The 14,853-nt window shown below is 46.9% G+C and overlaps 7 protein-coding genes across 7 annotated transcripts, besides 1 other annotated feature; 5 read left to right on the top strand and 2 right to left on the bottom strand.

Moving 5' to 3' along the window:
* Nucleotides 1-852: 852 nt before the first annotated feature.
* UA08_08897 (hypothetical protein) lies at nt 853-2,197 on the top strand (the record flags this gene model as incomplete). The annotated part of the gene is made up of 5 exons (XM_020263946.1): nt 853-993; nt 1,177-1,346; nt 1,412-1,596; nt 1,718-2,075; nt 2,149-2,197. The coding sequence occupies 5 exons, from the start codon at nt 853-855 to the stop codon at nt 2,195-2,197; spliced, it is 903 nt and encodes a 300-aa protein (XP_020115894.1).
* Nucleotides 2,198-3,176: 979 nt separating this feature from the next.
* Nucleotides 3,177-4,618, top strand: UA08_08898 (putative pectin lyase B; the record flags this gene model as incomplete). The annotated part of the gene is made up of 6 exons (XM_020263790.1): nt 3,177-3,379; nt 3,435-3,578; nt 3,648-3,773; nt 3,831-3,927; nt 3,991-4,224; nt 4,259-4,618. The coding sequence occupies 6 exons, from the start codon at nt 3,177-3,179 to the stop codon at nt 4,616-4,618; spliced, it is 1,164 nt and encodes a 387-aa protein (XP_020115895.1).
* Nucleotides 4,619-5,861: 1,243 nt separating this feature from the next.
* On the top strand, nt 5,862-7,339 carry UA08_08899 (hypothetical protein; the record flags this gene model as incomplete). Its single annotated transcript, XM_020263791.1, has 2 exons — nt 5,862-6,215; nt 6,266-7,339. 2 exons carry the CDS (start codon nt 5,862-5,864, stop codon nt 7,337-7,339), a joined length of 1,428 nt encoding a protein of 475 aa, XP_020115964.1.
* A 383-nt stretch (nt 7,340-7,722) lies between these two features.
* On the bottom strand, nt 7,723-8,078 carry UA08_08900 (hypothetical protein; the record flags this gene model as incomplete). The annotated part of the gene is made up of 2 exons (XM_020263792.1): nt 7,723-7,976; nt 8,045-8,078. The coding sequence occupies 2 exons, from the start codon at nt 8,076-8,078 to the stop codon at nt 7,723-7,725; spliced, it is 288 nt and encodes a 95-aa protein (XP_020115963.1).
* A 491-nt stretch (nt 8,079-8,569) lies between these two features.
* UA08_08901 (hypothetical protein) lies at nt 8,570-11,205 on the top strand (the record flags this gene model as incomplete). The annotated part of the gene is made up of 3 exons (XM_020263793.1): nt 8,570-8,791; nt 8,889-9,829; nt 9,981-11,205. 3 exons carry the CDS (start codon nt 8,570-8,572, stop codon nt 11,203-11,205), a joined length of 2,388 nt encoding a protein of 795 aa, XP_020115962.1.
* Nucleotides 10,656-11,066: a repeat region (Identified by RepeatMasker using a combination of RepBase library and repeat library created with RepeatScout).
* Nucleotides 11,206-11,808: 603 nt separating the features above from the next.
* On the bottom strand, nt 11,809-12,431 carry UA08_08902 (hypothetical protein; the record flags this gene model as incomplete). Its single annotated transcript, XM_020263794.1, has 2 exons — nt 11,809-11,888; nt 11,951-12,431. 2 exons carry the CDS (start codon nt 12,429-12,431, stop codon nt 11,809-11,811), a joined length of 561 nt encoding a protein of 186 aa, XP_020115961.1.
* A 1,027-nt stretch (nt 12,432-13,458) lies between these two features.
* UA08_08903 (hypothetical protein) lies at nt 13,459-14,284 on the top strand (the record flags this gene model as incomplete). Its single annotated transcript, XM_020263795.1, has 2 exons — nt 13,459-13,992; nt 14,072-14,284. 2 exons carry the CDS (start codon nt 13,459-13,461, stop codon nt 14,282-14,284), a joined length of 747 nt encoding a protein of 248 aa, XP_020115968.1.
* Nucleotides 14,285-14,853: the final 569 nt, after the last annotated feature.

Here is a 14,853-nt window from a genome sequence, read left to right on the forward strand (position 1 = left end):
TAGACATCCATGGTCTCGTCGCGTTATGTCTGGATGGCGTGTCTGAATCTCTGTCCGAGTGAGCTGATCTGTACTTCGTTCTTGATCCAGCCTCGCCGGAAGCCTGGGATTGGTTACATGGGTGTTATCTTCCACAACCTGGCGCAAAGCTCGCATTTCTGAAAGCATGTTGGCCTCAAGGAGGACAAGCTTGTTGTGGCTTTTTGTTATCGTGTTCGAGAGCAATTTTCCTTCCTCGGTTCTCCGCACTGTGTCTGCCTTGCTCTGGACCAAAAGACTGTCAATCTGATACTCCATCTGGAAAGATTTTAACCTGTCTGGCAGTGAGATACGTTCATTTCTATTAAACCGAGGCAGAAGGCAGGCTGACATATCACACAATCGTAACCTGGACGCTCTCAAATTTTCCCGCAGCTTTGCGACCTTGCTTCTCTCTTTCAGCCAAATTGACTTTTTGACTTTTGCTGGCTGCTGTCCGTTCATTGATTTGAACAATCTGTTTTGAATACCATCTTGGAAGTCCTCTACTACCTTGCGTGAACGGTCCATTGAATCTTGGACTGACTGGATTGCACTTGCAAAACTGTTTGATCTATGACAAGATTTAGTACGATGTTCGTTGTTTTGGACGAAGATGCTGCAACAGTTTTGAGAATTTGATCTCGATCAAAACTCACTTGATAGTAGTGAGTGTTGTTCCTTGCTCGTTCATAGCCAGGTTGACCTGATTGCACATCGATTTCAAGGCTGAAACCTCGTTCATCACCGCGTCAACCTCACCTTGAGCATCTTTGAGTTCCCAAAAGATTTCGGAAGAGCATTATCATACACCTGAGCTGTTGTATAGGTGAAATGTTCATGAAAGGCCGCCATGAGACACCAGACTTCCGTCCCAAAATCCAACGAGGCAGGGAACTAAAGGATGTGCCAGAGTTTCAGAAAGCATACAAGTACATGAGCTTGGGGCTCCAAAAATCTGGCTTCTTGCAGAAGGTAAATCAAGAAGGTGAGAACGTTGCTATCTGCTTCACACAACCCCATCGCGACCTCAAGGAAATCAGGCTATCCGCTTGGGTCTTGTCCATTATCTTGGCAGACCAGTTTGGTGTAGAGTTTCTTTGATCAAGTGATTCTGACACCATTGTGCTTCCCAATACCATCACAAATCTCTCCCAGGTACTTGCCGCGGAACCTGAAGCTGGGGGCGCATCAGCTTTGGTACAACTGAACAACGGGCACGTATCATTCATCTCTCAGATGGCCCAAACTGCCTTCAGGAGCGATGTGTACCTCAATCGAGCGGCACTTGGAGCGATCGGCAGATCTGAATGCTTGAATGGTCCAGGGTGTGTATTCAGGATTGCTGCTCTTCGTTCAGTAGTAGCGTCCTGGTATCGTTGCCAATACCCAGGCTCGCATTATCGAACGGTATTGATTCGTCTGCATCTTATCTGAAGACAGATCTAAGATATCTCCAGGTCATCAACGAGGATATCCAAGTCACTATGCTTCTTGCAAAGAATGGATGGCGCCGACTATACTCTGAATACTCAGCCATACAGACCGCTGGATCCACGGATTTCAGGGGTTGGATAGGTCAGCGGGCAAGTGGGAGTTGAAATCTTCTTGAGCAAGACCCTCTGCTAAAGATTACTATAGATTCGTTGGAGTCGCGGTATTCACCTACACCGAATGCATGACTATCGATATATCATAGCCCAAGGAACCCTATACACTGCGTACATGTGTAGGACCGCTGTTTACGACTCTTTGGTCTTTCTGTGGACTGGATACTATGCACTTACAGGAAGAAAGTTGATCGACGTTTGCGCACTCGATATCATAGCGCTCGAAATTATCCCTCCATGCTACAACTATCTCAGGTCATGGAGACCGCTGCCAACGGTCTCTTGGACCACAGTATTTCATTTGTGTTACCGCGTCATCGGTCCCGGATACCGTGTATACACCCTTTTGACGCCCCTGAAGGATGACTGGGCTCTTTCATCAACTCATCCAGATCGAAGGATGTCTAAGTTGCAATCCGAACCGGAGTTGGCTTTTGTATATCTGTGGTTCGTTATCCTTGCAAGCGCTTGTGGGAGACTTTTGATACAGAGTTTCGTGGTGTTTGTATGGAAGCAATAGGTCGAAGCAAGAGGTCATGGAGTACGGAGAGGAACGAGTCACTGTTTAAAGCGGATGATCCCTCAATGCCATCCATCACGGACCTGGATTCACCTTATTTGAACAGAGATGGACATCGTAGTTGCACAAATCAAGACCCTAGGGGACCTGGGTAGTTCTCGACTCTCGGATCTGCAGAACCCCTTTTCGCTGTCCACTAGGCACTAAGGTTCTTACAGTGGGTTCATCCTTATACTGTACTAGAAACATCTTTCTTATATTAAGTTATTAACTAAGGCATTTAGAGTTTTACTTAATATTAGTTGAAGTTTCAGTTGATAAGATCTGTTGATATACGTACCCATACTTTTGAAGCTTGAGGCTTGGTGTACTGGTCGTTACCCACACTCCGAAGATTGATTGGATTTAACATAGCCTCCATACTCCGTAATTAAGTGTTTCACAGTTTCTCGCTTACAAATGACGCTCCACAATCAACTCGCAATTTTTATGAAAATGGCCGTTTTGATGGGCCGACTACGTCTGAAAGACCGTTGATGTACATGTAGGTTCCAAGAGGCTTCGGCAAAATACCAAAAGAAAGAAAATTTGTTCAGTGGGATGCTCTTCTTCACCACAGTTATACATGAATTGGCCTGAAACACACCGGAGTCCCACCGGAAAAAGTATTTATTCTGGATGAATTGCACCCACATCATAGTTAGGGATATATTAAAAGGTATCAAGGGTGGATTAGGTAGGGTGTTTTAGGGCTTCGGAAGGGTTTGGTTTAGGCTAGTGAGCTTAATAACTGGCATGGGTGAAAACGCGGGCTCGAGGTCTGTTGTGTCTCTGGTGGAATGCTTGTACATGGGCTCCGCTACTAATCTATCCTGCTTGCACTTCCAAAATGAGCGATGCTCCGAAATGATGGTGGGAGTTATGTTTCCGAGGTTTCTTGGCTACTTGTATATAAGAAGACTTTGCGCAACAAACACAAGAAATCAAACCGGAATTGAAACAGAGGGTCAAGCCTGGTTAGGTTCATCATGAGATATACACATGTGCTTACTGCGTTGGCCGCCTGTGTCTTCAAAGGCACGGCTGGCATCAGCGTCTCTGGATCAGCAGAAGGCTTTGCCAAAGGGGTCACCGGAGGCGGCAGTGCCACTGCTGTATATCCAACCACCACAGATGAATTGGTCTCGTATCTAGGAGACTCAGAGGCCCGTGTCATCGTTTTAGACAGGACGTGAGTGGGAAGAGTAGATCTTTTCGTCAGAACCACCACTAATATCTCCGGGTAGTTTCGATTTCACTGATACTGAGGGCACCACTACTGAAACTGGCTGTGCTCCATGGGGCACTGATTCGGCGTGCCAGCTTGCCATCAACCAAAATGGCTGGTGTACCAACTACGAACCGGATGCCCCGTCTGCCACCGTGACATAGTATGTCTCTTAACTCCTTGCTTTATTCCGTGAATGCGTCGAGAGAAATGGCTTTTAATGGAACATTAGTGACAATGCTGGAATACTGGGTATTACTGTCGCCTCCGATAAGACAATCCTAGGATCTGGTTCTAGCGGTGTCATTAAGGGTAAAGGGTTGCGAATCGTCAGCGGTGCCAGCAATATCATCATCCAGTGAGTAGCAATGGCACTGCATTACTCCTGATCGTCAAGAGGCTAACTGTCTTCTAGGAACATCGCTGTTACGGACATCAACCCCAAATACGTTTGGGGTGGCGATGCTATTACTGTAGATGATGCTGATTTGATCTGGATTGACCATGTTACGGTACATTAGCACAACCAAGCAAGCTCGATCGTCTTTTCAATTTGACTGACGTTTTCCCATTAGACCGCACGCGTTGGCCGTCAGCATCTCGTTCTAGGAACCAGCGCCGATAACCGAGTAACCGTTTCCAACTGCTTCTTCGATGGTCTTACGGATTACAGCGCGACATGCGATGGGTATACATACTGGGGTATCTATCTAGATGGGGACAGTGATCTTGTCACGCTCAAAGGCAATTACATCTACCACTTCAGCGGCCGCAGCCCCAAGATCCAAGGTAACACATTACTTCATGCAGTATGTAATTCCTTTCTTCTACTAGCCTGAGCAGGTGGCTGATAGCCATCCACACCAGGTCAATAATTACTGGTACGATTCTACTGGCCATGCCTTTGAAATCGGTTCCGGCGGTTATGTTCTCGCTGAAGGTAACGTCTTTCAAAATATTGACACTATCGTCGAATCTCCGATGAATGGCGAACTATTCACTTCACCGGACTCCACTACAAATGAAGTGTGTAGCACATACCTGGGTCGCGATTGCGTGGTCAATGGCTTCGGCAGCTCCGGCACATTCGATCAAGCCGACACTGGTTTCTTGGTGAATTTTGAAGGCAAGAACATCGCAAGCGCTGAGGCTTACACCGCTATCAGCACTGTGCCATCTACTGCTGGGCAGGGTACTATATAAATTCCATGATGTGCTCTTGACACTCCTTAGTGATCCTCTACATGTTTACTGAAAAAAAAAAAAAAAAAAAAAAAAAAAAAAAAAATTGACATCCTAGCTCGCAAAGCATTTCACTTTGTACGTAGAGACAACATCGACTTGTATATCTAGTAACATGGGAAGTGAATAATACACGGTCCATATTCTATTTGGACTGGATCATGTGACGTGCAAGTTCCTGTTACAGCATTCCAGGGCCGTTGCCTTAGGGTTACCAATAACAAAACCCTAACATTGGCCTTGTCGAATCATTCCAACCAACCATGTTGGAAACAATGAGCTTTCTAAAAGTAAGCTAGCAAGGGCACTAGAAATATAAAATAACCACAATCAATAAAGTTCCTATAAGAACAGTGACTGAAGAGAACAACGTCCAATATTCGCAACCATAGGACTATTTATCACCCACTGGAAGGCTCCTATGAAGTCCACCTACCCTGGCATATGTGGAAATCATTGCTGATTAGAATAGGTGGTTAATAATGCTGTGAGATGAAATCGCTCACAGATACTCTCGACTGGCTTAAGAAGTTAAAACACATTGTTCAAAAGGCAAGATATTGCATCCCATATCCGTGTCTCCAGAAGTTTTCACAATCACAGTCCGGTGCAAAACCACTATTTAGGTACCTGACATATGAGTCTCGTCTGTTGCTGCTCACATATATTTTGCCGCAAATCATATAATTGTCCATTTTGCTTTGTAGTTGATCCAACCTCGACGTTGTCTTCCAAGGAAAGTAAGCACCAAGACCTCCTAGAAGATAAGGCGACAACAATGTCAAGCCTGTTCATTTCAATTGAAAAGACCTAGAGTGGAGCACAAGGCCGAGTTCACGAAATATAGCGTCGCGAAGACTTTGACGGACGAATTATTCCAGGTACATGTACCATTGAATTGCGCGCACCAACCAGCCAGGGAAAGAAAATGACATACTCACATAAGCATAGCTAGTCGCGATGAGAAGCATTTATGCTCCATGATAAGTGATTTGGCATTATTACTTGGTCATGCCAGTCTGTAGTTCGAAAGAACCATTTTTGGCTTGGCGCCAGACCGGGGCCGCGCGGAGTTGGCTCAACTTCAATCTGTTAATCCAGACAACGCCAAACGTCCATCGACGCTATCGAAGCTCGACGTATGGACTGAGTGATTGTAAGTTGCGACTCTCTGAGGAGTGTCTATTCAATCTCACGTCAAGAAATGAATGAGCTAATCGTGATTACTGCAGAACATCCTCAATCCATGGCAATGGCCTCCACGTTACCCATTCCCAAGCCCCCCAGGACCCCGACTCCTCCTCCAGATAGCAACAGCGAAGAGACAAGCCAGCCTCCAATGCAACAACAATACGACCCCGATGCGCTCTCCCCTATTCCCAGCTTTGCGCAAACCCAACGAGCGAAAGGCGGAGGAGATATGACCAATATGTCGGTTCCGGGTACTCCCACGAGCCCGACTCATGGATTTCATAGCCATGCTGGCTCGGGGACGGTTGATTCCAATCCGTTCAACTTTCAGCCTATGGCGCTAGCAAAGACGCCGATTATGAAATCGGTATGTCTGGGATATGTGAGCAGCAGCGCCAGTGACTGACTGCGAGATAGAACATTGGCCAGCGACGCGGTCACAAGTACAAACACAGCAGCATATCGCATCAGATCTTCTTAGAACCACCACCTAGAGCCCCCTTAGCATTGCCAGCCTCTTTGCCGATTCCAACCCTGAAGGAATGTCGGAGCAGCATGTCTAAGGATCAAACCACCAGGTTTTGGTGGAGCGTTTGTCATATGTTAATTGCTGGATACACGCTAGGGTCGGCTCATGGCTCTCTGGCAATGACCGCGCTTTCGCATCTTATTCTATTCGACTCTTTGGGTGCGCTGCTCTGCGTCATTGTGGATGTGCTTGGTAATTTTGAGGTTTGGAAACGGTCCAGTGTGCGTCATCCCTTCGGATTGGAGCGAGCAGAGGTGCTGGCTGGCTTTGCTGCATCTGTCTTGCTCGTATTTATGGGCCTTGATTTGATATCCCACAATTTACAGCATTGGCTTGAAGCGTCCCCGGGCCACCAGCCTCACCATTCGCATGAACATGATCGGGCCACAACTGGTTCAGTTGATGTCACGGCTATTCTCGCAATTGGTTCTACCCTAGTGTCTGCAATTGGGCTCAAAAATCATGCGCGCATTGGCAAATCCATGCGGTTCGCATATATTGAGTCGCTCCCTTCCGTTCTTAGCAACCCATCTCATTTCCTCACGCTTTCTTGTTCGACCTTGCTTCTCATTTTGCCATTGCTCTCTGTTTCGCTTTACAACTATCTAGACAAGCTGTTGTCCATGTCAATGGCTATTTCCATGTGCATTTTAGGCGCACGTATTGTGATGACGCTGGGGTCAATGCTGCTCATGTCCTTCTCTGGCAACGGTGTCGATGATGTGATCCGGGACATTCAAGCCGATCCTGCAGTTACCGCTGTTGACGATGCCAGGTTCTGGCAAGTTCATTATGGATTATGCATGGCCAATCTCAAGCTGAGAGTTACGGGCACCGAGGAATCGTTGGTCAAACTTCGGGAAAAGATCACAAGCTTGATAAGGAATCGGCTTGGAGGGGGCTATGGATCTGGGGGGCAGAAATGGGAGGTAACTCTGCAGTTTGATGTAGACAAAGTGTAATTTTAATGGGCGATGCTTGTACATATCCTAATATCTATCTAAATATATTTCTCTGCCTTACTTCTCCATCGTACCTAGGTAAAACTCCCTGGTTTAACATCAAGACGAAGTTAGGTATGTCGAATAGTTTGAAGATATAAGCCACTGGTACAATTCATCGAACACTTCTCGCTATTTGATAATGAAATACATGACCTATGAATCCGCTGAATTCTGACAATGGTTTTGCTTGCGGGTTCGTGTGGTACAAATCGAGGAACTTGATCATGATCCTCAAACGAATTTTGGTCTAATACACCTCCTTCATGTATTAAGCTGCATCCGATAATTAGTGTCTCCTCCTTCTATTTTCCTTTCTAACAGATAAAAAAAGAAATATTCAATCAAGATGCCGCAGCCAGAACACCAGCTTCCTCCGTCTTAGACAAGAGACTCTCCCGCTGGTCACGTCTTCGGCGCTTCTCAAGTATAGCCTCTCGTCGCTCAGCAAGGATCTTTTGTTGTCTGCTTTCAATACCCTGCAACCAATAACCGAAGCTTCCACCAACGCCAGCGAAGAGTGGGTAGACCCAGAGGGATTCTTTGCCCAGAAGAGGACGCATTTCGATACCGAGTTGCCAGAGGCGGACGGCGATGCCTGCAAGACGGTATCGTATTAGTGGGAATATTCACAAGTTGAATAAGAGAAGTCGACGTATAGCATACCGAAACCGCTCCAAAAGAGAACCTTATGAACCATTTTTATTAATCGGATATGGTGGGAGTGTAAAGGCGACGAAGCGCGATAGATGACCGGAGCACCGGACCTAGGGAAATCGGTTCAATCGTTGAGCAAAAAGGGAAAATGCGAAACAATCCCAATGGATGTGCAGGTGGCGCAAGGAGCACAGCTCGATTTTGGCTCTGGCTGTCTCTTGGGTGCTGTGTGTCTGTCGCTCCAGGAGTTCGTTCGGGTTGCAAGTGGGAAGTGTTTGACGTTGAATCATCCGAGACGCCATTGGTTGTTTGCCCATTGGCCAATCATAGCCGCGTCGTGCGGCTTCTCCGCCTACGGCATGTTTTCTGCCGGAATTATTGTAAATTGAGCGAAAGCTTGCACGCCGGTTTTCCTTTGTCGACAATCCCTTGTTCGCCAGAGCACGATGTCTCGGTGTTTCTCATCCTAGTATTATCATACCTACCTCTGTTAATGGTAAAAGTCGTGCTGGCCACGATTTCCCAACCTGCACCATGGCGGCCCCCGAGGAAGGAGCTTCTTCCAGTGTCAAGCAGGAAACAACAGCAGCACCTACCACGAATCTTGAATCCCTCCAGCGCAAGAAGTACGCGGCCTCAGAGCTTCCTCTTACCCAAGATCAACAAAGCGCGATTCAAAATCTACTCGTCGCTTTTAAGAAGAAGGGTGTCTTTGATAACTACCGGAAGAAAATCTGGGCAGAGTTCAACGGATCAGTATGTATTCCTGCCTATCAGAGCCCAACCTTCGTCCTGATTGGAGCATTGCGCGCGTTTGAAAAAAAAAGGCTCCTGAGTCTAACTTGTCGTACAGGAACTCAAAGGGAAATTTACAAATGCCCTACAGGAACTCGCTGAAAAGGAGATTGAAAGAGAACCCGCCCATTTGTCGCGTGACAGAGGCAAAGCAGCGACGCTGATCGAGGGTGCTGTCGACCGCAGTGATATTTATAAGAACACAGAACATGACTTGGAAACTTTCATAGCCAAACATCTTGACATAATGTTGACTTCCGTCCGAGAGCTTAGGCGAAATGAAGTCGGCGAAGAAGTTGCCCGGAAGGAAGAAGAGGCAGGCAATAAAACGGAAGACGACTACGATCGGTGGCGCAATGCGAGAAGGGCAGAACGCGAGAAGATCCATCAAGCAGAAGTTGCAGAGCAAGAGCGCATTGATGCAGAGAGAGAAAAGGCTAGACTTGAAGAAGCACGCAGACGGCGAGAAATTGAACGAAAGAAAGAAGAAGAACAGCGGGAGCGCGATGAGAGGAGACGCGCCGAGCAACGCGCTCTTGATGATCAACGAGAAAAGGAAAGACAGGAGCGGTATGAACGCAGGAGACGGGACGATTCTCGTGACAGGTATCGAAGCTACAACCTCCCTCGGGGCTATGACCACTATGAAGGGACTAGTATGTCATCGTCTCGGTACCGAGATCATGACCGGCGAACAAGGTCTCGGACGCCTACACCCAAAGATCCCACGCCTCCGCCAGCTGCCCCAGTTGATGACAAGACATTGGAAGAAACTGCTTTGCAATTACTTCTGAAGGAAGGTGAGGAATTAGCCGCAAAAGCGAAACAGAAGCCAGAGTTCGATTTTGAAGAAGCCGAGGCTATTGAGAGTGGGCGGAAGCCTGCGTCACGCCCAAAAACTGCAACGGAAGTTCGCTATTCCACAGCTGGAACTCGCGATTCGTCTCGCGACAAGAGTCGAAGGAGTCGCACTCACTCGCGCACAAGAAGGTCCTCACGGTATGAAAATGACACCAGAAACATATCAAGGGAGGGCTCTCTGAGAGTCAGAGACCGCGATGACGATAAGCAATCTGTGCGCAGTAGAGATGAACGGGCCCACAGAACGAGCAGACGAAGTCATAGTCGTTCCAACACTCGTAATGACAAGGAACGTGACAGGGATGAGCGAAGTTACAGAACAAGCAGACGAAGCCGCAGTCGTTCCAGAGCCCGTTATGACAGGACACGTGATAGGGAAGACAGCCGAGATAGAGCCAGGGAAAGGGACAGGGAGAGAGATAGGGAAAGGGACAGGGAAAGAGAAAGAGAGAGGGATCGCGATCGTGATTATCGAGACCGCGGGTATGATAGATACACTGGTCGTGACATGGATCGCAGTCGTGAAAGGGAGCGAGAACGGAGACGGTCTACAGAAAGAGAAAGAGAAAGAGATCGCAGCAGGAAGAGGGATAAAGATGCCGATGAAAAGCGAGATAGAGACCGGGAGGATCGTCATCGTTCAAGATCCCGCCGGCGCTCGCCATCTCGCTCCAATCATTCTCGAACCCGGCACCGCCGGGATCGTTCTGCTTCTCGTGCTTCTGCCACCCGTCAAACTTCTTTGTCACGACGACGTTCACGGTCCCCTAGCCAGTTGGATATTGATCGATACGTGCCAGTTACCAGTAACCGCAGCCGATCTCCTCGCCGTCGGGTGCGATCACCTGATCGAGACAGGACCCGGGATCAGGACTGGAATAGGGAGCCTCGTGGAGACAGGTATATCCCTGGTGCTGAGGGAGACCGAGAGCCTGAGGTGGATAAATCTAGTAATCGAGAGCGTGACCGAAACAGAGATACCGACAGAGAGCGAGATCGAGAGCGAGATCGGGATCGGGATCGAAACTCGGATAGAGATCGTAATAGGACCTATGACAGAGACCGCGAACAGGATCGAGACAGACAGCGCGAAAGAGACAGGGATCGGGATAGAGATCGAGACCGAGATCGAGACCGAGATCGAGACCGAGATAGAGATCGGGACAGAGATAGAAATTGGGACAGGGACAGAGACCAAGACCGAGAAAGAAGGGACAGAGACAGAGACAGAGACAGAGACAGAGACAGGGGCAGAGACAGAGACAGGGACAGGGACAGGGACAGGGACAGAGACAGAGACAGGGACAGAGACAGGGACAGGGACAGAGATCGCGAAAGAAGAGACCGTGATCGAAGAGACCGTGATCGAAGAGACCTGGACGATAGGAGGCATAGTTATCGCCGAAGTCGAAGTCGAAGCCGATAGACCCCTGAAGCTCTATTACACTTTAGCTTGCTCTGCGGAAGAGAATCCCAATATATTCATATCTTTGGTGCCTCGAATTCAACTCTAGTCTTCAGCCCTATCTATGAATATATTGAAATTTTTAACTAGGCGTATCAAGTCCTCAATTGATATTTGCCGTTTACTTTCGGCTAAACATGACAATCTTCAGCTGTAAATAAAGAAGAACTATGATAAGAAGACGTGACTACACTGTATCACAGAGGGTAATGGGTCAAAAACGCCAGTAAATGGTTCACAAGAATGCAATCAAACACAACATAACATACTTCCAGGAGTCCAATTTACAACGGAAGACGTACTCATACAACAAAAATAACTCAATGAGCAAGCTCTAACAGCTTTGGAAGTCACAAAGAGCTAGAAGAAGTTAAACGAGAAGGCGTAAGTACGCCAGTGAGTTCCATGCACGTATATATAAAATAGTATACCCCTCATCTTTGTCAATCGTTCCTGGCCTCTTCTACAGCCTCCTGGTACCCTTCATGTTCAGCATGTCTCTTGTAGAAGTAAGAGGAAGAGGGTGAGAAGATGGTGCCATTGTTGTTTGTTGTAACAGCAGGTCTTAAGTGAGGCGACAAGCGATCTATGATTGTCCGTTCAAGGATCCGAATCGAGCGCTCATTGAATCCATGTTTGTTCCATACGGAGATCAAGTAGCTATTGAATCGGACTGATATGCTGACGCCGAGGACATGGTCGTGCTCTTATTCATATCCTGATTTTCAGCAACTAAACGGGCAAATAAAAGAGAGAGAGCAAGGTAGAAACGGCATGAAAGGAAGAAGACTTACCACTCTCTATAGCAGCTTGTAATTCATTCGCCATAACCAAAATGACAACTTCGTGAAAGAACTCCTGTCCCTTGACTTTGGGGACACGGAACGTCCAACACCCTCCATTCATATTTTCGGGGTCTTCCCATACGGGCTGAACGCCTTTGCGGAATATGTGGACTGTATCGCGTAGACGGATCCTGTCCCAGGGGTAGTTGTTGTAAATTCTGTAGAATGTGGCGATGTCGGCGACGTCTTCGTACAAAACGGTGAGACGCGAGCTATATTGCTGCTGCAGTGGTGGCAGGTTTTGTATGCTGGTGGTGAAAGTTGTGTGGGCAAGTGGATCGCTGTGCTTGTCAAACCAGACTGTCCAGTGGTATTGGAAAGGTAGAGGGCGTAGTTTCACTAGGAGGTTCTGGTGTAGTGTCTTTCGGGTGGTTGAGGCTGCTCCTTGATGTTGCTCGTAATCATTGACTTGTATTATTGGTCGGTCCATCATGAAGAGAGAAACAGGTAGGCAATCCAGGTGCTATGACAATTTCCAAGGCTTGACTAACGATGACGGGTCTGTTGATATAAGATATACAACTGTAGTAGGTATATTCTGTGGTGGGCTCGTTCGGTGTCCTTCAATCGAGCCGATAGGTTTGATATTCTGGTCTATATATCAGCAACAAAGTAGATGAAAGATTTTCCAACGCTCATAATGGCTAATATTTGTGCAAGCAAGGAGGAAAAAAAAGGCAGGTGAGCGATGGTACCTAAACCGGAGGTTCAAAGAAGGGTGAGGGTGTCAATTGTACATATGCGGGTTTGGTATCTTCAGTTGCTTTCAATTTGCACATAATAAAGCAGTGCAGACAAATGTGTCACATATACATGTCAAACAATCACTCAGTCAATATGGATATGCTACATGTAGACTGCGCCTTTCTGTGTCATGCATAGGGGGGGGGATTAGGGCTAGCATTGTTTGGCGCGCTTTGTTCTTGTTTCTCTCACAAATTTGAGGAATGCTTTCATTTTCAAATTTCGGGCTTCAAAACAAAGAGGTTATAAAACATGTCGTACCTGTGATGGTCTTGAGATCGATTTCAAGCTATGCCCAGGTGGTTGCTTGTATGTAAACGGATATATATCTCCAATGCAGCGTATATTTCTGTCTATGGATAACACTTGTGCTTGGTTAATTAATAAGTCTTTCAGAAGATATGCTCAGAGACAGACAGTGACCATGACTATAATATAACAAAGCAATAGAAACCCGAACGATGACATCTCATTTGGTCTGTTGAGAGCTTCGGACCAACCATTGCGGCCTGAGGTAACAGGCGGCAACGTAGCACAATTAGCGGCGGCGGGCGGCAGCCATTCACAGGCCCTTCATCCCCACCCCGCCGATAAATTCGAAACAACCAACGCACCTCTGGCCGCTGGCTGCAATGCTCGATTTTATGTGATAGGGGCGTGTAATTCTCTGGTTGTCAATGGCCATGTCTATATTCCATAAATAGATCAGCGCCATGTCCTACAAGCGTGCGAGAGAAGAAGCTCGGGCGGAGCTGTTGATCTCGTCGTCATTGCCAAAGAGGCCTAAAGCATCGTCGTCGTCTTTGGCAGAGACAAGTACTATTGTCCCTCAGCACAAGGTTGATGAGGACAATTCAGACGACAGCGATGACGACTATACATCTTCTTCAGGCACGTCATCGTCCGAGGATGATGATGAGGACGAGGATGAAGAAGTGGAGGCACAGGGAAAACATGACGGTGCCAGAGAAGAGAAAACTACACAAAACCGGAAGATACAAGATCACTCGCCAAAGTCTGACAACGAATCTATAACTTACGTTCCGGGCCGGCCGAAGCCTAAGATCCAGCGTATACAATTACCACGCCCCGATGACGAGTCTGGCCTCATGTCTAGACTCTCCTCATTCCTGCCGCAATTACAGGCGGCAAATGCAGATTTAGAAAGGAGACTTGCTAGCGGAGGGAATTTGCAGGACATGGTCTTGGACGATGTAAGAGAAGGTGAAGGACAGTATATCGAGATGGTAAGCACTATTTTCTCTATTACTTTCGAAGCCAAGAAGAATGGAAGCACAGTTTCTTAACTATAGCTCCTTGATATAGAATCTGGGCTTGGGCGTTCTTAAAGAAAAGAAGAAGAAGACCGGCATACTGGACAATGAAAGTACTAGCACTTCAGATAGCGACGAGGTTGATGATGACGAGCACCCGGAAGATGCAGAGGGAAGCGACGGGCATGTCATGGATCAGTTGATGGGACTTGGGAATCGTTCCCAGAAGACGAAGCCGGGCATCCAAGAATTTGACGATGGGTAAAGGGAGGACTGAAGATTTCACTTTGGTGCATGTATTATAAGTTTCCACAATGTATTGACTATTAGGCGACGAAGGTACTGTGGGAGGAACCCGGTAACACAGAGTACTGCCTTGAGTCAGTCTTGAGCACCGCCAGGCAAGGAACTCGGCAAGGAACTTGATTTGTTGTAACATTAATGGCGAGTTTCATATTGGAAGATAGATATTTCCAAGCCCGTCAGCCTTCAATATTTTAATCATTATACACGCGAGCCAATACCTTCTCTCAGATGCCTTCTCATACATGTATACCCCTAAACCTATACAAGATTTATGCCAATAGAAAAAAAAGGGAAAAGAAAAAGAAAGTAAACAAAAATTCTAAAACCTTTACCCATAGAAACGATGAAAAATAATGAAAAGAGAAAAGGTTAAAAGAAGAAGAGGAAATAATTTGGCAGTTACCACATCCTTCTATGCAAGAGGTGAAATGTAGAAAAAAGGATTAAACTCTACCAATGCCTGTACAAACTCATCTTGAAGAATATAATGTGTCATGGCATCGTAATCGCAAGAAGGCAATAAAAAGT

Source organism: Talaromyces atroroseus (assembly GCF_001907595.1).
Source record: "Talaromyces atroroseus strain IBT 11181 chromosome Unknown scaffold_16, whole genome shotgun sequence".
NCBI lineage: Eukaryota > Fungi > Ascomycota > Eurotiomycetes > Eurotiales > Trichocomaceae > Talaromyces > Talaromyces atroroseus.